The 22,913-nt window shown below is 42.3% G+C and overlaps 1 protein-coding gene across 1 annotated transcript in view; it reads left to right on the forward strand.

The window, feature by feature from the left end:
• lrpprc (leucine-rich pentatricopeptide repeat containing) overlaps positions 1–22,913 on the forward strand; it is a 74,236-nt gene that overhangs the window by 15,649 nt on the left and 35,674 nt on the right. Inside the window, 10 exon segments of the mRNA XM_042501937.1 lie at positions 780–849; positions 3,083–3,110; positions 4,003–4,060; positions 5,150–5,256; positions 6,743–6,820; positions 7,021–7,086; positions 8,383–8,496; positions 8,609–8,739; positions 9,032–9,117; positions 17,078–17,285. Coding sequence (XP_042357871.1) covers positions 780–849; positions 3,083–3,110; positions 4,003–4,060; positions 5,150–5,256; positions 6,743–6,820; positions 7,021–7,086; positions 8,383–8,496; positions 8,609–8,739; positions 9,032–9,117; positions 17,078–17,285 — 946 coding nt within the window.

Consider the following 22,913-nt stretch of genomic DNA (forward strand, 5'->3'; position numbering starts at 1 on the left):
TTAGAGAGAAGGAGACCCCTGCAGATTATTCGACCTATTGTTAAAAACATCCTGAACTCCTCCTGTCTTTTGTTCTTGCTTTGATTGAGAGACCCCTACAACAGACATTTACATCTCTTGTGTGAAGAATCTGCTGCTTTTTATGTTTTATGTTACTATGAATTGAACACTTTTGGCTTTTGAGCTTTTGATCATACAAATCAAATAATTTAAAGATGTGATCGTGGGCACTGGAAGTTGGTTACTGGTATCTTTTATTGTTTTTCCATATTTTCTGGATTAAACATTTAATTTATTCATAACATTTTGACTAATGCTTCTCATATCCTTTCTTAAAAATAGTTGTAGTTTATTACAACCCTGGAACTCTTATTTATCTTGTTTGTCTTGAATTTTGGTGTCCTGGACAAAGAAACAGGCGTTGACTCCTAGCTGGGAAAATCAGGATGGGTGACATTAATGACAAACACTACTCTCTGTGTCAGAAGTATCTTTGAGGTGTTTTAGAGCGAGGCATTTGAGCTGCCCAGGAGCCAAAATTAGAAGCTTGAAGTTACTAGTTAGTTGAAGTTGGTACTTAGCAGCCTCTGGAGGGGAATGTATTGACTTAGTGAGTTTGAGTAAAATGTAGGATCTTTTCTTACACTTACATGTTACTAGGTTTCCAACATTATACCCCAGATACAATCGCATTGTAAACCACGTCTATCCATTCACATGAACACACACTGTTTATGTTTTCTCTCATCTCTTATCCTCCCGTCTCCTCTGTTTCTCAGTGTCGGATCCTTCCTGCCCCTCGTTGGACCTCAATCACTTCCGCAGCAGCCTCATCCAAGGCTTCAAACGGTGAGTCAATTAGCCCGTCGCTTGTTTGTGTCTTAATGTGTTCTCCGTCATTTGATATTCCATATTTCTCCATATTTTGCCTCACAACTCCTGACTGGCGTTTTAGGGAGGCCTGTAGCGCTATGGAGGTCACTGCAGCATATGCTACGAGTATGACATGTGCAGCCTATCACACCATCTACAGCGTCTGTGTGTGTCTTTGTGTGTGTGTGTGTGTGTGTGTGTGTGTGTGTGTGTGTGTGTGTGTGTGTGTGTGTGTGTGATGGAGTGTTTTTCCCTGCAGCTGCCCACACACACACACACACACACACACACACACACACACACACACACACACACACGGCTGCCTCATGCATATGGAGGCAGTCATCCTTCAGCTCTCGCCCCAAAGCACCGTGGGAGATATGTAAATTAGCAGATGCCCACCAATACCCCTCATAACCCAGACCCCGACTCACTCTCTTTTTCTCTCTCTCTCTCTCTCTCACACACACACACACACAATTACACACACAGAGTTAGCCGTAGGACCAGGGTCTGACCCGTGGGCTTTTGTTGAGGGGTGTTTATGAATATTTACAGTTTAACACTACACACTGCACAAAAACACTCTGGCCCCTGAGCAACGCTGGAGGTGAGTCAAAGAGAAAAGTGCTGACTTTGTCTGCAGGGACCAAAGTTATTTCTTCCACTAAAAAAAAAAGCTGAAATGGGCACAGTCAAGCTCAACTTTGAGCTTTAACCTCAGCTTATTCATTCTCTGTTATGTTAACTAACACAATAGATAAAGTGTAGATAATGTTTTTTCTAAGGAAAATAGGGGTAGTAGCAGCAGATGCACGATTGCGGCAATTGAGTTTTAGTTTATTTCAAAACCAAAAGTAAAGTAGATTACCAGATTTTTTTGTGCAGAATTTGGCATGTCTTCTGTGTGTGTGTGTGTGTGTGTGTGTGTGTGTGTGTGTGTGTGTGTGTGTTTGTGTGTGCGCGCGCGCATGCGTGCGTGCGTGCATGCATGCATTTCAAAATATATTTAAAGTCATTGTATCCAAGAACAGTTTGTCCGTCTTTTTTGTGGCTCCCTCTCCTCCATTTACTTTGCTCTCATTGCATTAACACACATACACACACCTACACACCCCTCTGACTGTTAGGTTGCCTGACAGGGTCATAATTGGGCTTGTCGCTAGGGGACTCTGTGTGTGTGCGTGCGTGCTTGCATGCATGTGTGTGTGAGTGCGTGTGCGAATGAGCGTCGTGTCATTGCAAAGCGGGACCTGCCCCTGTCAAAGACAAGGTCAGGGGATAATTTAATCATTAAAGACCTCTTCTTCTCTCTTCTCCTCTCATCTCTTGTCTCCCCCTCTCTCCTCCTCTCCACCAACTAGCTGACAACGCCAGAAATGTCACACGTTGTCATCATTTAGTGTGTGTGTGTAATTGTGTGTGTGTGTCTTTTGTGGTTTCCCAGGCTTTTGTACTGCTGTCTTTCCTCTCTTGTACTGCGGGATTGAGAGTGTCAAACTGAAAAATCTGTCGTTCTTACTGGCTGTATTGTATTGTGCTACGCTGTCAGTTCAGGAGCTGTGGCGACATGACACTTTCAGGATTATGGTTACATGATTCAAACCCCATTTGATGTCAAGAAAATGTATCAGCTCATCTAAACTTGTATATCTGACATGCATATAGTGTGATGGGAATTGCATGTTCCAAGTAGGGGAGAATAAAAGGAAAAATTATCTTTTTTAAAAAGGATAAAATTGAGAAAAAAAACTCTTAGTATGTTCTTATAGATTTAAAACAATTTTCACATCCTATTTAAATGAATGAAACACCAGATTAAATTTAAATCCGTAGTTCACCAATAGTTCAAAGTTCACAGACAGTACAAACAATAAGTAGTAAAAAGGGCTTAGATTAGAGACATTTTGCAATATTGTGATTTGACAACTTCATGGGGAAAGAATGGTATGAACATGGAGTTAAGCAGAGTTTGTAGGAGTGTGGAGAAAGACATGGGAGAGAGAGAATACGTGTATGTTTGAGGTGCTGCTCTTAAAGAGATGTATTTTCAGAAATGTCCTTTTTATGGTTTGTAACCTTAAAGCAAAACGTAGCCTCACTTATGAGCAAATTGCACATTAACCCTGACACGATGGGAGTCTTGTTCACACACTGGTGGTGCATGTGGGCTGGGTGTTCATGTCTTGTCCTCTACTGCCCCCTGCAGGTCTTCTGATGTGGAGACCATGGTGAAGGTAAGTGGGAACATGCCCACACTGTGAGTTGTGTGTCTGCGGAGAATAATATACCAATAACACGATTTCTAATTTTGAAAAAAACTTTAGTAGCTTAACAAAATGAAAAAAGCCTACATATAAAAAAGATAACACTTTATCAAAATAATTATTGAAGTTAAAAGCAAATTGCTCTAACTGATTTTTAAAATTATTTATAGTAAAACTTATAGTAAACAAATGCCATTTGCCGCTTTTTATCTAAATCTCCATATGCCACATAAATAATGAGATGTTTAGGGTGAGTTGTCATCTAAATTGAAAATACTTAATTGGTCCCTCAAAGGGCATTTTTGAGCAAGGTGATCTGCAGACATGAAAATGCACAATTAATTTACACACTTAAATTTAAACTACTGCAAAATGTAGTGGGTTAAGGTTAACAGGGTGAGACAAATAGTAAAAAAAGAAATGTTTATGATTGGGTTGCCTATCAGGCAATTTAACCACTAAGTAGGGCTGCACAGTCTATCAAAAATATTATAATATGGCCAAGTGCAATATCCAAATCCCAGGAGCTGCTACTTTTTTTGATAAAGGTAAAATTTGTCACAACTATCATTCTAAAAGGAGAATTGCTGTGCTACAAAATGCCCTGTCCTACAAATCATATTCCAATATAAGGTACAGTTAGGTATAGAACATAGCAAAAAACACAACTTTAATTTTCTTTTTTTTTTCAGGTAAAATGAAATGCAAAAATTCCCAGTAAAGCTGCCATGTGTATCACTATCACAGTTTCTGTCAAAATAATGGAACAATTATGTTGAAATATGATTCAAAGTAGCTTTTAAAGTACAATCCTTGTCCTACTCTGTATGCGTGTGTTTAATTTATTTATCTGTTTTCCCAGATTACTGAGCTCCTGTACAACGACGAGCGCTTCTCCAGAGACAACTCCAAGCCTTCTGGTAGGGAAGCTTTTCTACAAACTGTTCTCACTGGCAATTGAAGACATTTATATCTGACAGTGTACTTGAATGCAATACTCGTTAGTGGTTTTGTGTAGGTGAGAAAGCTGGAGAAGGGTTTGTGTGTGTTTGTGTTTGTGTGTGTGTGTGTGTGTGTGTGTGTGTGTGTGTGTGTGTGTGTGTGTGTGTGTGTGTCTGTGTCTGTGTCTGTGTCTGTGTGTGTGCGCGCGTGCGCTCATCATCTAATACATATCGGTACAGAAACTTGCAGACTGCAGTCTCTGTCTCAGCTAGCTTCCAACTATAATTCAGATGACAGAAAGTTGCCCCGTGTATGTGTCTGTGTGTGTGTCTCTGTGTGTGTCTGTGTTTATGTTCAGTCTCAGTAGCAGGATACTGCTGACTGGCCCACTTCTCGTCATGAAGCCTGTGTGTGTTTATGTCCAGGTGTGTGTGTGTGTCTGAGAGTCAAAGACCTGCTCTCTCTGTTGGAGGAAATAGAGCCTGGCTGCTGACACAGCGCTGAGTAGTTAAAAGTGTGTGTGTGACTACTGAGCAGCATCCCCTGTCTGGCTGTGTGTGTGGAGCGTTAATGTCGCTCCGTGTCAGTGTGTATGTCACGGAGAGTCTCCAGCGCTGGAAACTGGTGTTTGTGCTGGTGGGAGCGATGGAGACTGTTATCCATGTCACATCCCATTAGACGACATCTGTGTGTGTGTGTGTGTGTGTGTGTGTGTGTGTGTGTGTGTGTGTGTGTGTGTGTGTGTGTGTGTGTGTGTGTGTGTGTGTGTGTGAGTGTGAGTGTGAGTGTGAGAGAGAGAGTTGAAGTAGGGGGAAGCTGTCACTGCCAGCCACTGCACATTCACTCACACTCCAGCCCCAAAAGCAGCCTCTGTCAGCAAAAACACAAACACACTCTGCAGAGGTTACAGAAAAATAGTATAAATGTACAAATGGATGCAGTGACTGACACGGTTGCAAATGAAATGTATTCCCTAGACAACTGCTCACTGTGTGTGTGTGTGTGTGTGTGTGTGTGTGTGTGTGTGTGTGTGTGTGTGTGTGTGTGTGTGTTTTCATCCCCAACAGAAACGGTAGCCTACTTCTTATACAATATAATCGACAGCATGACAGGCAGTGAGGTGCAGGCACAGGAGGACAAACTGCGGAAATACTTCAATCAACTGAAGGCTCAGGTACACACACAAACACCTACACGCACACATATCTGAGTGGCCTGTGCCTCTTGTTGCGTCTGGTTTGCTTGGCGGCCCGTGGCAAAGTGGATAAAACTGCATACTACGCACATCTCTCCCACTGCTGGGAGGGCAGAAGTAAACACTGGCAACTAAAACCCTTTTCCACTGCAAAAAAAAACGGCTAACACCAGCTAACATCGGGATTAGTGATGCACGATATTTTCTGTCTCCATCTGCTGGTGGGCCATCACGTAAGAGTATGCATGATATTATGTTAATTCCTCTACAGAAGAGACTTGATGATGAGTAAAATTAGGTGGTAACAACAGTGCATATATTGATATTGGTTATTGGCCAATTTCTTATGCTGACATGTTTTAGTAGGAGCTCTGTGTGTTATCATACAAAAATATGCACTTTCTTGCATACTGGCAATGTGAGAGGACATAGTAAGCAAGTTCACCCACATTTAAAAAGCCCAAATACATGTGCTAATTGTCTCTCCTTCTCTCATTTTTTGTCTTCTCTCTTGCACACTATATCTCTTTTCCCCGAATCTACAATATATTGCTTTACCTTTTTCTCACTTTCCCTCGATTCAGTACTTTAAAACTCCTGTCCTAAATGCAAGATAATGATAATAATAACAATAATAATAACAATAAAAAGATAAATTGGCAAGAACCCGACCCAATTGTTAAATGAGGGAATAATGAGAAACTACAGCGCAGTCTGGCCTGAACACGGCTGGTTGGGTCGAGCCCAATAGGGCTTGGGCAGAGAATCAGAACTCTAATGCGAGTTTACTTAAAACAAACACATACACCACACATTCATACACTGATATACTATATATCCAGTTCATTCATAACCTTCCCGCTTTAAAGGAGCTTACAGGGTCTGATCTGAGATGATTTGCAGTGTGTAATCACACTTGGATTATTCACAACACACACACATACACACACACACACACACTACATAACACATGACCTCCTCCCCGCGCTCCATTTCTGAAGAGTAAAGGTTTGAGTTGGGACATCCAGACATGTTGTGGAAGATTAAATCATGTTTTACACTTTTGGTCAAAGGTCACGTCTTAACTGGCCGTTTGGAGTTCAGTAAAATGATTTCCCTGTCTAATGTGGAACGTTTTTAGAATTGATAAAAAAGTGTATCTTGTATAGTTTGGGTGTAAAAAAAAAAAAGAAAAGAAAAGAAAAAAAAAGTTGAGTGACTCCACAAAATCAGGCTCCCATTCATCGTCTGTGCAGCAGCTTCAGACTTTATGCTTGATAACATCACATGTTTGAGACTTACCTCTCTGGTAAGTATTGATAAATAGTTCCTAGGCCAAGGAAATGATACGTTAGGATTCTTATTTTGGGTGGTGCTCCTCTTAAACTCTCAACCATTGACCTCTAACAAAACGCAACAGGTTCAGTTCCAGATGCTGATGTCCTCCTTCTTTGTCTCTCTGCAGAACATAATCATTTCAGTAAACATCTACAGAGGCATCAGGAATCTTCTGGAGTCTTACAACATCCCAGAGCTCATCAAGGTAAAGAGCTTGTCTTTTAATGTTCTCATCACATTTTACCAGTTTAGTATTACTTATTATAGAACGTTCAGATCATTCAGTCACTGGCACCAGTAGAGTCAACACAGTCACAAGGATGTCTTTGTGCTACTTTTGTTTTCTGTACGCTTATTATAGTTTGTGTAGATGATAACTGCAAACTGTGTGTCTGTGTGTGTCAGGATGTGGTTGCTTTGCTGGACCCCAAAGACCGACGTGCCACTGGCTTTGTGGCAGCTGCTCCCCGCGTAAGTACGACAGTTTGAAAGGAAGAGTAAAAATTTGAGATGCGATATAATAAATTTTTGGTGCATAGCTTCAAGAAGGTTTTTATTGATTTAACTTTGCTTTAACTTCACATTTGAATTTAATTTGCAAAAATTTAGATCTAATCAATCACCACAGTTTGTCTTGTAATTTCCCCAAAGGGTCCTGACTCATTAGGCTGACAGTCAGCAGTTGGGCTGTCAGTGAGCGTGTGTCACCCCCATTTTTGTGGTGCGTCACGCACTGTTAGCACTAGTAGGCCTTTGTCAGCCAATTCAGCCTGTTAAGTTGGCAGTGGAGCTGATACAATAGAAGAGAAATGGAAATCAGGAAACAAACAACTGAAATCAAGAGGGCATTAGATTAAACAAACTTCATGTTTTCAGGATTTCCTACGCGTTCATTCATTTTTGGCTGCCCTCCATGTTTAAACATCTGCCACCACTAATGGATTTGTTGAACTACACCTACCACTTGGTTATCCATTCCCTCACACTCTCGGAGCACAGAACATACTGTTGGCACAGACGGAGTAGCAGGCCCATTGAAAGTGAAACTTCACCGTCTGTTCTTCTAGGTCCAAAAGTTTGCATCTGCTCCTCTTTTCCATTAATGTGATTTGATCAGCCCTGAACTGATCCACAGGTCACTTACCCACCGTGCAAAAAAAAAAAAGGAGAGCTTTGCATGTGCTGCATTCACTGACCCTAAAAAACCTCCTACTTTAGAGAGGGGACACAAAGGGAGACCTATGCATTTAAAGGAAAAAAACAAAGTTTGCTGTTGTAAGATTGCTAAGATTGTTTGTCTTTAGCCATTGAGCTCTTTAGCAGAAATGATTTGTCAATATTTGCGTCATTTTTTGCTCGTGACTTACTTCCTCTCATTCAGGTGTACAGTGTACATGCCAGTTTGATGTTGGTTGTAGTCCAATTGAAGAATGTATTTGTCTCTTGACATTTAAAATGTGACTTGATGAAAACGTTTTTGCAGTATGTTCACGTGCAACTTTTGGGCTGGCACACAGGCGAAACATGGCAAAGTCCAAGTTGGCCTTCGTCACTACTAGTTATTTGATTTCAGTTTGATGTGTCTTAGATTTTAAGGTGTGTGTAATGTTGCAGGATAATTTGGATAACTTCAACAGAACTCCTCTGTGGAGATGAGTGTGCATGCATGATATGTATATTTTATCTATTCAAACATCTCATGCACAAGCTTGTGTATGTCTGTATTTGGTTATGTACATTTATTTAACATCTTTTTATCTCCATCAGAGAATTGAGGCTAGTTTGCCCGAACTTGAAAAGAAATTGGCTGACCTGAAAGCAAAGAAGGAACCATTGGGCACTGTTCTCAAACAAGCCATCTATGTTCTCTGCCAGGAGGAGGTAGGATGTGTTTGGATGCCTCAGTGTCACAAAACCTTTTCTCTTTCTTGAAATTAGTTGCTTTGTCTGTTTGTTGTTTTGCTGTTTTCTGAGAGCTTTGTTGTCTGATCAGAACCTGCAGTACGCCCTTGAGCTGAAGCAGCAGCACGAGGAGGAGATGACGCTTGGTGCCTATGCGTACCTCCTCAACCTGTGCTGTCGCCACGACAATGTGGAGGAGGCGCTCAACCTGAAGAGGGAAATGTGAGTGAAACAGGGTACACACTAATATGTGACGCACACATGAGGTAGCGCAGCGACTAGTAGTAGGCCATTAAAGTTTAACTTGAGTGGTATTAGGGGAGACATTAATGCAGGGTCCAGCCGCTCTGTTGACTGGCTAAAACACAGGAAACTCTCCCTTCCTCCCTTGTTTCCTTTTCTTCACTCATCACCTCATCAGAGTCAAGTCCAACAGGAGAGCGTACAATAGATGAGTTGCATTACTGTGAGTGGAATACATTAATTTTGTCTGTCTCACCCTCTCTGTCTTTAGAGATCGTAAGGACTCAGCAGCAGTGTTCGATACTAGTAAATACATCAATCTGATCAAGCTCTTCTCCAAGAACGACAAAGTGGAGGGTAAGTTCCTCTAGGGCTGCAGCTTAAGATTACTTTTCTTATTTTTCTTATTTTTTTAAATTAGTGATTAACCCTATTTAACGTTGGCATATAATTTTCTGCTGCTTGGGGTCTCTCAGTCAAAGCAGTAACAAAAGACTGAGCAATGCAGTCATTACAGTCACTTTTTCCCAGTTTGGATTTCTTTCAGTGTTTACAGTTCAGGAGTTTTTTTTACCGGGAGTTGAATTATACGCAGAGATCTCTCTTTGTGTTCTACTTGCTTCAGAGGGACTGGTAGTCCAGCACCTGTTAATGTGTGCTCAACTCTCATAACTTAAGGTTGACATGTTCTGAAAACTTAAGATCCTGATGTCTGATGACTAAAATTTGTCATCCAGTTAAAATATAGTGTTAAAAATGACCAAGATCGAAAAAATGTAGCGTAAAAATGTGGCTTAAAACTGCACTAAAGGTTGATTTATGACAGCTTCCGGCAGACCACCCCATACATGAGGCTTGTGCAAGGGGAATATAATGCCACTGACACCCTAAGATGACCAAATGACACAAACTGTGTCCCTGATTGAAATTACAGAGTTTTTTGGGTTTGAATATTGTTTTTGGAGCGTTTGGGATAATGTGAGTACTTAACTGAAAAAATTGAACGTTGGTTTAGTTTTGTATTTAGACATATTAATGCATTAAAATCTACATAGAGTGCGGGTCCTCATCCACAGAGATTTCCATGTTGCACTGCCATGTTTCTAAGGTAGACCGTAACAAACAAACTGAATCCTGGCTCTAGATTCATGTTTTCACGTCAGCCACTGTTGTTCGCTGCCCCTCTGCAACGAGAAGCATCAGAAAACAGTGATTTGTAACGTCAAAATGCAGTGTTTTTTTTACCGAGTTTAATCACCGATTCTGTTTTAAAAAGAAGAGACTTGTGGAAAATTCGACTGCTGGTAAAAATCTCCTGAACAATGAACACCGAAAGAATTTTAACCAGGAGGAGATTCAGCTGGTTGCAATCTTCTCTTCTCACCACTAGACCCAACTAAATCCCCCTAAATTTTCCACACTAAACCTTTAGGTGTCATTAAAAACTTAATCAAAAACCAAAACATTTAACACAACACACATACGTACAACTCTGTGTCAACTAAACCCATGAGCACGTAGTTCCTCACTACTTTTCCACTGACAGTAAAAAAGCCTACAGGTGTGTGTGTGTGTGTGTGTGTGTGTGTGTGTGTGTGTGTGTGTGTGTGTGTGTGTGTGTGTGTGTGTGTGTGTGTGTGTGTGTGTGTGTGTGTGTGTGTGTGTCACCAACTCTGTCACAATCTGTCTTTCTCCCTCCCTCAAACCACATTAGCCGGCCATTTTCAGAATGCTACGGTGGGTTTCCTTCAGCCCATCGAAGACCCAATTACCATCAGTTTTGTCGCTCTGCTTTTTGCACACAATGACAGGCAAAATGTTTCCCTTGTCGGTCCTCTCCTCTCCTCTCCTCCCCTTCGCTCTCTCTTTCTCCATCTTCATCTGTGTCTCTCTACCTGACCCTCTCTCCCCCGCTCTGTCTCGAAACGTGTCATTCTCTCACCCCCCCACCCCTCGCACACACGTCCGCATCAGTGAGAAATGAGAGAGGGGGAAAATTACAGGACTGTGTGTATTTTTCCAGAATTATTGAAATCCGCCTTGATGCTAATGGCAGATCATGTCCGCCGAAGTGCTTGAGCATTTCTCTCACACACACAAGCACACACACAAGCACACACACAAACACACACGTTGCACCACGCAAATTTGCATGTGAATTCGAGCAAAAGGCATTTGCTGGGCATGGAGGTTGGTGTGTTCATCTGTGTGTGTGTGTGTTGGGGTGTGTATAGGCAGCGCAAACGCATTTGCCATTAGCCAGAGTGTGCATATGGAGGGGACGCTTGTCAGCCACATTAGCACACATGGCTAACCTTGATGTTAGCCTGTCCCCACCCAGACGCTGGTCCGCCCGGCTCCCAGCACACACCAGGCCCGGCTGAAGATCATGTCTCCTGGCATCTTTCTTTATTTCTCAGCCTCTCTAATGGCTTTGTTGTTTTTGCCCTTGGTTCAAAGCCTCCCACCTCACCAGACAACTTTGTTTTCACCTCACTTCCTTTTGACTTTATCCTTATCTTACCCTCCTTCCACCATTACTCTTTTGCAATTCTTTAAAATTACTTCCTCGATCTTCACATTCGTCCAACGTAGTCCCTCTGTCTAACCTTCCATCTCCTTATTTCTGTTTTTTTCTCCTGAATGATTAGGATGCAGTAACATTACCAACACTGTTGTACAACCTATGGTCTACATGTTAGCCAGAAATTCAAAACAGAGACAAAAATGCACGAGTATACACAACTGCACAGTCAACGTATTTACACAAACACTCTCAAGCATCCACACTTTTATCAAGTTAAACTTCATAATCCAACAACAGAAAATGTTTAGAAAAAAAGTGCAAAACAGTGCATCATAAAAAGATTGTATTCCAGGTTTCCCTCAAAATCATAATATGTACGTGTTAGTTGCTAATTGCTCTCTCACCAATCCACTGATTACTTCAGGCTTTCCCAAACGAGATGTCGTAACCTGCTCGGTGCATTAGCAAGCAGGCTAATGACGTGCCGCTTCTTTGAAAAACTGCTCTCCCTTTCTCTGTTAAAGTAAAGCTTCCTGCACCGCCAACCTATTTTCCAGCTGTTGCTTAGGCTTGCTCATGGATCAATGAACTCACTTTATATTGTTGTCGCTTGTTGTATATCTGACACAACATATATATACAGTATATATGACATATGACACATTTTTGCGTTCCATCCACCAGAGTTCGCCTGCTTGTTATATGTTGGAATCCCTTTAAATTAACAATTTATCCAAGTCATCGCTGCCATCCATACCAAAGATAATCAATACAATGATTGACTTGTTTCAGTGTTACAGAGAATACTTGCTTTGTTTACAATTCTACAATTTCATTTAGCAGACGCTTTTATCCAAAGCGACGTACAACACAAGCAAGAATTTAGACTTAAGGAAAAAACCCTTAGTAAGTGCAAAAAGTGCTTCAGGTGTGATTGGTCACAGGTATTGCCGTCTAGTGGCAGAAGAAGTGCCGCACAGCCTCTCTCCCCCCCCCCCCCCCCCCCCCCCCCCCTTTTTTTTTTTTTTGAAACCAGTAGCGATCTCAGCATCTGAGATTCAACAATCTCAGTATCACTACTTACGATGACAGTCAACATACAACATCACACAACTTTGTCAGTGCTAGATAATCATTAGGTGCTGGGTTTTGGACCTTCTGACTTAATTTACCCCAAAGGGCAAAGCGGAGAAGAGTCAGGTTAAGTGCCTAGGTGTACTCGGAACAAATGAGTTTTCAATTGTCTCTTAAGTTTTCAATTGTCTCTTATGTCTCTTATGTCTCTTGTAAACTACTTTTGGTCATATGGCAACCATGTGAACAAACATGTAGCTTTGACACCCTTAAAATTAAATTAAGATTTGGGTCATTTGGGAACTGCTAAAATGACATCTATTTAAAAAAAAAAAAATAGAATAAAATCTGCACCTAAAAAAAAAAGCTGGCTGATACAAACAGCATATTATTAGATCACTTTACTGTTTTTCATTTTATTAGTTAGTCAAGTTATTTCATTTTCTGAGCTTACTAAGGGAGAGAATCACCAGAAGCCCCACAATACAATATTATCATGACTCTAAAGCCATGATACAATATTATTGCAATTTTAAATGTGTTGCAAAACGTGGAGTGTTCTTTTAAAAAATACATTACAATTTTTTTAAAAAAAAATGTCCTATTGAAAATTATATCCTCAAAGGAAAATTTTGTCAGCATGATTTTTATTGCAGCAAAATGTATCTAGTTGACTGAAAAAGCAATTGACTTCAGTATTCTATTAGGTTACCAATAGTTTAATGTGTATTTGTAATATTAATAATTCCTATAAAAAACATAATACTTAACACTGTTATTATATTCACATTAATGACATTTTTTATCAGAAATTTTATTCTGTAAATATTTTAGAAAAGCAATAATAGTCAGCCTTTCAATATTGCTGCAAGATTGATATTGAGGTATTTGGTCCAAAATATTGTAAAGTTAAACTTCTGTCATTGCCCAGCCATAGTATATCCCATACTAGAATGAGTACATCCTTTAATCTATGGATCCTGACCCAGTGAACCTGCCACATGTATCAACACAGGCCTGAACACCCCATTTACCTCCCTCTACCTCCACTTGTCTCCCTTCATTTTTTAAAATACACCTCTCCTCTATCACCGGGCGTCTCTTTGACCTGCCCTTGCCCCTCTGCCTCCATCTGTCCATCCTCCCACTTTGGTAAACACAACTTGTTCTGGCTTTAGGTGGTCCAGGACTCATCTTTGGTGCTGTGTGTGTGTCTGTGTGTGTGTCTGTGTGTGTCTGTGTGTGTGTGTGTGTGTGTGTGTGTGTGTGTGTGTGTGTGTGTCACTAGCAGTCAAGTCATGGAACATTAGATGAACCATTGGGCTGTGTGATGTTTGTTTACCTGGCCTGTCTGCCTCCCCGTCTCTTGATGTGTGTGTGGGTGTGTGTGGTCTGGCTCGCTTTGCTGGCCACGATGCTCGGCTGAGCTGATGGATATGCATACTGGCTAAACGGACGGATAAAGGGAGAGATGGAGGGGGAATGAGGGGAGGCGGGGGTTGGACGTTGGACGGAGGGATGTTAGCTTGTGGAGCTCCATTTGGGCAGATCAACTCCAAGCCATTGGTCTCAGTGATTAGCGGGTCTGTCACAGAGTGATGGAGAGAGGTATGGATAGAAGGAGGGAGGGAGGGAGACATGGAGAGAGACACAGAGAGTCAGAGAGCAAGAAATAAGTTGCATATGAACTGATAAACAGCACAGATTTACAAGTCAGGTCATTATAGGGCAATTGTTAAATGTTGATACCACCATCTGTGAGCAGGTTGACTTTCATTGCATTTTATTGATTTTATATTAGAAGCTGGTTGTCGTTTTAATTAAAAGAGATACTTTTCTGCTTTCCAGTTTAGTTTTTGAGTCTCTTATCTCTGTTATTGGCTCAAATATAAGGGGACCTCATCAATAAGACAACCCCACTGTGAGGGCACCTAAATAACAGCTTTGGTAAGAGACAGGTATTACTTCATTCCTTTTCCCAGTCACATACTCAGACATGCACTCCTCTGACAGGCTCCTAGAAGCGCTCTGTTTTGGGACCACGGGGAAATTGTCCATGATATTACCATCTTCGAACAGGACATCCTCTGTTGCTCTTTTTCTCGTCTCTGTTCTGGCCACATGTAATAAAAGTTGGGAGACTTTTCCAAAGATTGGGCATTTATCTCATCTGTGGTAGTGATAGTGCAACATTGTGCTATTTTCTTGATCTTTTAAAAGTGACTTAAATTCCCCTATAGTGATCAGTTCAGACAGTTCTGAGTCCCTCTCTAGATTATTCTAAGTAGAGGGGACGGCAAATTGAAAAGCTTTTTTGCCAAGTTCTGTGTGAACCTTGGGGACCAACATGAAGAGAATACTATTAGAGCGAAGGCCGTATTGATTTTGGTTTTGTATGTACACAATTAAGAAGGAACCAACTCAGGTAGACACTTATAATAAAAACCAACCAATGCAAGAGTCTGCGGAAGGACAGAGAAGGCCATTTAGCAGAATAAATGTGGTCCATTTCAATACTTTCACTTTCGGTAGCTTAAATGTAATCAAACTGTGTCCCCCAAACAAGAACCTAGGGGTCTTGTAGTCTCAGGGGGGTTTCGAGAGAAATTTGGAGAGATTCGGAGATTTGGTTTTTGTTGTTTTTTCTATAACTTTTAAAGAATTAAAATAACAAAATGATGAGTACACTGGGTCAGCATTTTTATGTTTAATACATTTAATATTGATAGTTTTTGTGTTTCATGGCACGGTACTCCGGCAGAGTACCAGGATGAGGCTGAAGGCTGGTGGCTGGATGCCTAAGCAAGTCGGAAAGGTAAGCTCATGGTTTCTGGAGGACAGCTGGGTACCCCACCGCAGCGAGGGAGGGCAATCCGACCCCCCCAATCACTTAAGCATCCCTCAAACCCTTACTTAGGGCGTCAGACTTGTGCATGCATAAGACAGTCTGCAGAGAGAGGAGGAGACCAGCAGTCATGTTTGACTCGTGTCGGTCGACAGGTGCTCTTCTCTGGCCCCAGAGGGTTGGAGAGGGAGCAAGAGAGGAGGAAGCGCCAACAGGAAGGAAACCATACACTTTGAGTCCTTGGCCTTTAAACACGCAGTTCAGTGCCAGAAACAGATTTTGATAATGAAAAGGAAAAAATGGTATGAAAAGTGAAACGGAAAGGTTAGCGTATTGGCAAGTATGTTTTGCACAAGTCGTAGTTTTTATCTGAAATGCCAAGACGTTGATCATCTAGAGTACATCACAGCAGAGGAAAAGGGGAGAACTTAAGAAACTGAAAACTACAAAGGAGCCATTTTCTGAATGTCCAGACGTGTTTATTGCAGAAATTCAAACTGCGCTGGTGATAAAAATGTGATACATCTTCACACTAGTGACAGAGAACCAGTAACTTTGTTTTTTTTTTCCTTTCCGCTCCTGTCAAACCCTCATCCAGCAAACCAAACTTATCCCTCTGACAAGCTTCACCCCTCTCTTATTTTCCTCCCTTTAACTCCCCCCTCTCCCCTGTTTAGCCATGTCGCCTCCACCCCTCCTGCCTCTATTTTCCCCCGTCCCATTAAATCCGTGACAGCCTTTGGTTCCCATCGCCATAACAACTGGCACAGAGAGGTGGAGAGATGGAGAGACAGACTGAAATTAGGATGCCAAAGCACTCACCAGTGGCCCTGTCCCTCAGCCCACAAGTGTGTGTGTCTGTGAGTGTGTTCCCAGTGGAGAGTGACGCTCCTGTTTTGAGGGGTTTTGTTATATTACCAACTCTGTAGGTGTTAGCATCATTAGACTCACATTTGTTCACTTTAACTTTATTTGCTTTTCTGCATTTTCTACAATCTTTTTTCAACGCAAGGAGATATTTTTTTGGGTGAATTTAAAGCAAGGCGCCCATATTGCCCTGCAGTCGGAGGACTGGCTAAACACGCATTATTCAAATATATTCTGTGTCTCTGCATCTCTCCATCTCCGCCCCTCCACTTGGTCACGCTGTATAGATTAGTATCTGTGGTGGAGAGCGGCTGTATCGCTGTCAGCCCATTAGCAGCTGTCTAAATAGACAGTAAACACATCTTAATTACCTTACCCTGATACACCACATATACACACACGCTCCCTTTTTCACCATTTAGCCCCTAGTGTTGGCCAGATGGGCGCGTGGCCCGGTAAAAAGCCCTCCATTACCGGCTGGACTTGACCAAACTGATCCACCCCTCAGCCTGCTTATCGAGGTCTCACTGGGGCCACGGCGGGCCCTTGTCGCCACATACCTATAATTTAGCCCCCCAAGTGCTTTCCACATGGCCACGGCAAAAAGCCGGCCTCCATTGTAGGGGTCCGGTAATTGTAGTCTCGTTTAGAAAACCGCAAGTAGCAATTAGCGCAGAGTTGGCATTATACGGGGTTGGATTTGCATCCCCGCTGGGCACAAAATGCTGTTTTAATATGGGTTTGTTTTCCCCACATGGAATTAGCTAAAGGGGCCTTTTATCATATTCACACACCCTACTCTTCTCGCAGCCAAGCTCTGCCCACCTCTCACTTCCTCTCCCTTCATCTCGCTGCGTTATCTCCCTTTCTCCTCGTCTTTTGTTCTTTTCATTCATCTTTTACCTCTAAATCGCCCTCACAGTCACTTTCTTTGATCGAGAGTGTCAACCAAGCATCAGGCATGTTGAGAGTTATGTTTCTTTATTTTCTCTCCTCCATGACAGAGGCGTTGGACATACTGAAGGAGATGAAGGAGAAGGGGGTGGTGTTAAGTTACACAAATGTCACTGCGCTCTGCCAAGTGCTTAACGCCGTGGGGCCTAAAGGCGGCCCCGACACCATCCGACGCCTGCAGGACACCATCTTCACCCTGGGATTGACCAAGCCCACTGCTATACTCTGCGCACCCCTTGTTACTGCCTACCTGGAAAGGTAACTCTGCCCATTTTGCAAATCACAAACACTTTGTCCACACAGATTTAAGGCTAAACCATTATTTGTGTCATGGTATGTTTTGTTTCTATGGCTGAAGTTCTATGATCAGCAGTCAGCCAGCTCACTTTTGTTTTCAGATTTGCGTCTTCATCTGCCAAATCCAGTTGCCAGGTGTGTGTATGTATGTGTGTCTCAATGAGTCACTCATCCCTCCCTATGATCATAGCCGAGGTTACATTCTGGGTCAGCGATTCAGACAGAGAGAGGATGTGGAAATTGCTCATTTATGTGTGTGTGCGTGTGTGTAAGTGTGGTTGTTAGAGCCAGGTTTGTTTGTTAGAGGATTCGCCAGCTGCAACCTCTCCCATGAGCCCCCACCCCCTGATCTCCTGAAACACCCACTGCTATACTCCAAGGTGTAATTGTGTGTGTGTGTGTGTGTGTGTGTGTGTGTGTGGGTGAGAGATGGCCATCGATGCTTCTTCCCATAATGCAAATATGCAAATGATTGTTACCAAACACTGGGGTCACTGGTATTGCCCCACCCCTCAACTCTATTCCGTGTGTTACACAGCGTATGTGTGTGTTCTATTTGTCGGAGCGGCTTTTAAGTAGATCAACTCATTAGCATGTTAATTATGTACAGAGCACTAATTGCTGGATTTACCACAGCCACGCAGTGCGCTGTTATGGGCTGCGCACACACACACACACACGCCCTGCACATGCTTTCACACACACTGTTTACCTCTAGTGTACATGCTGCAGCAGAGGTAGAGCTTCTGCATGTGAAGCTCGTGCACACACACACACTCAGACTGCTCACACACACCGGCGCTCCCCTGCCGCTGTTTGTTTTGCTGTAAGTCTGGTCTCTGGCACCAACAAGAGTTTCCAGGTTCACTCGTTAATCACTGCCTCTGTGAGATTAGCAGGCTAATTTACTCCTGGGTCATCAACAGCAGCCAAAACACACACACATACACACACACATACATACACATTCACACACACCAGCTTACTGCAGCCCTGTTCACAAATCAAGTGCCAGTTGTACTTCCTCCAAATGATACTGCAGTGAACACACACTAATGAACACCAGTGAACAAGCTAAGCTAATGGCTGGTGTTTTAGCTGGCTAGGAAGTAGTCAACAAATTAAAGATAGAGCCTGATGTCCAGATAAAATTAGTTTGTGGTCCACTTCACCTGAGCATAAGGTAGACTGTTTTTGGGTAGTTTAGCTTCTCTAAACACTAAAGAAAAACATATTTCTCCTCATTTACTTTCTCTGTATTAACTTGTATTTTAGCCTCCTCCAGGTGTGCACTGACTTATTAGCCCCAAACTTCGGTATCGGCCGATATTTGCCTTGTTGACTCCAGTTTGCTTATCAGAAAATAAGATGAAATTCACCGATGGCAGTTGAGGATGTTTTCCTGTGTTGTGTTTGCACAGGCTAAAAAGCAGTGCTTTAGACTATCGGCCACAAACTTGGATTCATAAGCAAGTACATGAAGATTACAATGAGTGTTTGACAAATGATCTCTGTGATCTCACTGTTGTGTGATGAGGTGGCTAGTAGCAGCTTGCATCCTGGGGACAATATAAAATATATTTCGGACAAATAGAGATCTTTGCCGGGGAACCATCAGGATACTGTAAACTCACAACTGACGCTTTGAGGGTTGCACCCTATTGTTTCTTTGATAATTCTATATTATGAACAACAAACAACAAAGTTATGGTTAGCTGTTACCAGTCGGTAGCCAGAACTAGCAGCTAACAAAGTTAGCATTAATGCTGCTTCCATTCAAAATCAGAGGAATCTCCCAGTTGAAATTTGCAACTTCCAAGTGTTCTAGGTGCACAACACCAAACGTAACAAAAGACATGACAGACAGTGACGAAAGGATGTTTCTGTGGCTAGTCCATAGCCAATTTCCCCGTCAGCCGGGCCACCTCCTTATATTTTAATAATATATTAATATTTAACACTAATATTAGAAATAAGTACGTACAAATACTACTATTAAAATACTAATTACTCAAATTTTGACATCAATTTACATGCAGAATGGGTTCTACTATATGATAGAAGATGTATTATTTTAATAAAATACATGCAAATATACTTGATGTTACCTTTTAGTTGATTTTTTACCATTTACAATGTGTTCCTTGTTCCTTGTTGAGTAGGAACTCCCAAATTCGAGTGGCGTTCCATTGTACTTTGTCTTGTAGGAGCTCAGAATATATTGACCTCCGACTTTGAATGGGACGCAGCACAAGTTATGTTGTGATTGCATAGGGTGCTCTGATTAATCGCTAACCAATCATTATTGGCAGATAATCATTCTCAGTAGTTTGACGGCCGATTACAAGAGCTGATCAGATAATGCACAACACGAGATAATTTCTCTTTGTGCTGCTAAAATGGCTTCACTTGTCTGGAGGTTTTGACAAATTGTGGCTCACACTGAACATTTACAGTTTTAGGCAATGAATAGCCTTTAGGTTGCGATACTCTTAGTTTCATCATCAACCCCTCATTCATAAAATGCTTTTGGGAACTTTTTTTTTTTCCATAAAAGTGTCTCTTTTGAAGATGGACACAAAGTGTGAAATGTTTAGGAATGTAAAGTGAATTTAACATGTAGTTCCAGTGGTGGTTCAGCCAAGCCTCGGGGCAGATTTGAGTACCACAACACTTGACTTTTGCGCTCCAGTTGAATTTATCTTCTCTCTCTCTTTTCCTCTTTTTCTTTTCATCTTTTATCTTCGTCCGATCGTCTCCACCTCTTCATTCCGTCAGTCAAGGGACAAACAGACAGTCAGTGGGGGAGGAGGGACGGAGGGAAGCGATAAAAGAGGACAAAGCAGGCATCACTCCCGCCTGCACCCGTCTCATCGCTGCGTCAGCGCTAATGACTTAATGAACACTTCTCCGGCAGATTAGCCCTTGACAGCCCATCATATGCACCGCCCTGTTAGCCTTCATGCTCGTCCACTCAGTGTTGTGTGCACTAACCTGCTACTACACTAGCACAGATTGCCACATCCTCATGGAAGTGATTAGCGACAGGAAATGCTAATGAGTCCAACAAAGTGAAGAGCTGGCAAGACATGTGTGATAAGACAGAGAGGGTGGCGATGGAAGAAAAGGGGTTGGGAGGGGGGATAGAGAGATGATGGGAGATGAGTGGCTACCTCATTCACTTCCACTCTTTTTTACTGTCTTCTATTGTGTGTACATAGAATTTTGGTGAGGCCTTAAGTGAGAGGAGGGCATCCCATTGCTGATAAGCACCGTTTCAAAGAAAAACAATCACATAAAAAGAGCTGAAAAGAAAACGGGATGTCATTGGTGGATAAATAGAACCACTCTGAAGTGAAACATACAAGTAAATGGATAAGAATAATAAAAGATATTTGTAAAGGGAAAAGAAAGATGTTGAAAGAAACAATACTGTCAACTCCAGCCAGATAAACTATTGTAAAGTGAGCGATATCACTCATAGTGACGAACCCTCGAGACATGGGATGTAATGAAAACACTTGTCACGATTATCCTGGCCAAAAGCGTTTTGAAACATGAAATTACTACTTTTCTATTTGTGTATTTGAGTTTTAAAATTTGTAAAAATGACCAAACTAAAAAGCTAAACTAAACATCACTGCATAAAAGAGGCGACAAAAGTACCTTGACGTTGTGTTTCCATCGTGGCTGATTGATCGCTGATCGGGGCTGAAAAAGACTTCTGACTACTGCATAGTCATTTGTCTCTGGAATAAATGCAGATTGTAATCTTTGCCATGAAATACAAATGCCAGAAGTGTTAGTAGGTTTTTGTCCGGTTGAAAAAGGGTTTAAGTTGCTCAAAAAATAAATGCAGCTTTGCAACACACACACACACACACACACACACACACACACACACACACACAGATACAGATGTAGATTTTGAATAACTGCATCATGTAAGCAGTCACCTGTGTGAATGACATACACATTAGTAAGTGCTATTCTTCAGCATAGGAAACAGTGGGCTAGTGGTGTCATAATCGCAGTCTCATTTGCGTATCGAGACACAGACACCTCAGCCTCCCCCACGCAAGGACAGTGGCTTGATAACAGGCCTGCCGATCTCCTCCGAACAAAAGAGAGGGACAGAGAGGGAGAAAATAAGGAGGGGGGGAGTGAGATGAGGCAAAATGAGCTTCCTTGTCTAATCCTTCAGGTTTCCACTGAGCAAAGCGCTCCTTTTTTTATTTTTTTTCAGGGCTTAATTGGCTGGAAAGTGGCTGACATGCAAAGTTGAGGACATTAACAGGGCTGTGTGCTGCAGTAAATGGCAACGCAAAGTGACAGTTAAATTGTACCTAGGGGAAATTATCCATCTTTCAACATCCTTAGCTCTTTTTTGGGGTGGATCGGTGGGCGGAGAGCGGGGGAGAGGGGAGGAAGGCTGAGGGGGTGTAATTGCAACACCAGACCCTTCTTTTTTTGCCAAGAGTGATGGGGTGTTTTTTTAAGATGTCTCATTAGGATAGAGGGATTATAAGTAGTGTGATGGAGGATAGAATGAGGTGGACAGATAGATGGGATGAAACGGAGAGAGTTTTGCGACATCCACCAACACGTCTCGCTACACAAAATGGCTACAGTGTAAAAAGCCGCATTGCACCACAACAGTTAAAGTAACTGTTAATTCTAAACATCTTTCTACACTTTTTTTCTTGTCCTTGTCTCATTTTTGGGTAAATTACACACCCAGGACTGCACCCGCTCCTGTCCTTCTGTCTCCGCACTCTTTCTCCCGTTTTCAAAAATCTCTTAGTCTCTCATCTGTGTCGTTCAATCAGACTGTTGTGCAGTTGAACAGCCTCTTGACTGGCGCTACTGAATAATGTTGTCCCTCTTCATTTCAATTAGCGGACCTCTTTACCTTCCAACCCTAATCACTCCATTCCTCCTCCCCACCATCGCTCTCTTTGGCTGCGGCCTCACCAAAGCTGAACTCAAGGTCATACCATTTCCTGTTTTTTTTTTTTTTTTTTTTACGGACTGTTGGTCTTTTTGGGCATATTTCTCTTACCCACTTGTCTAATTGATTAGAGGAGAAAACACTTCAGAAATTATACCTGTTCGCTCTCAATCTCTCACGCTCTGTCCATCTGTCTGTTTCTCATTCGCTGACTGCCTCCCCCCCATAGGTGCCCCGTCTGCTTTGACCTCTGCGTGATTGACATGGTAATTACCCAATCAACAGATTGATGGCAGCGCTGTCACAATAGAGGGGATTGAAGTGGTCTCTCTCCCTCCCCCTTCTTCTCTCAGCTTCTCTTGCTTCCTTTCGCCGTCTCCATCTCTCTACTTTTTTCGTTATCACTCCATCAGGCGCACTCATCCTCTGCCTGCGCGCTCTTTTGTTTGTTCGGGAGGGACGGGCCAAGCGAGGGAGGATGGATTGTGCAAGAGAAGGATGACATGAGATGAAGGGAGCGTGCTGGTGGTGGTGGGGGTCTCTAATGTTGTTGCCATATTTCGGCTAAATTGCTCAGCTGGGGGGCGAGGTCATCGGATGGGGAGAGAGAGCTGACAGCATGAAATCAAAAGGAGCAT

Source organism: Plectropomus leopardus, chromosome 15, assembly GCF_008729295.1.
Source record: "Plectropomus leopardus isolate mb chromosome 15, YSFRI_Pleo_2.0, whole genome shotgun sequence".
Lineage (NCBI taxonomy): Eukaryota > Metazoa > Chordata > Actinopteri > Perciformes > Serranidae > Plectropomus > Plectropomus leopardus.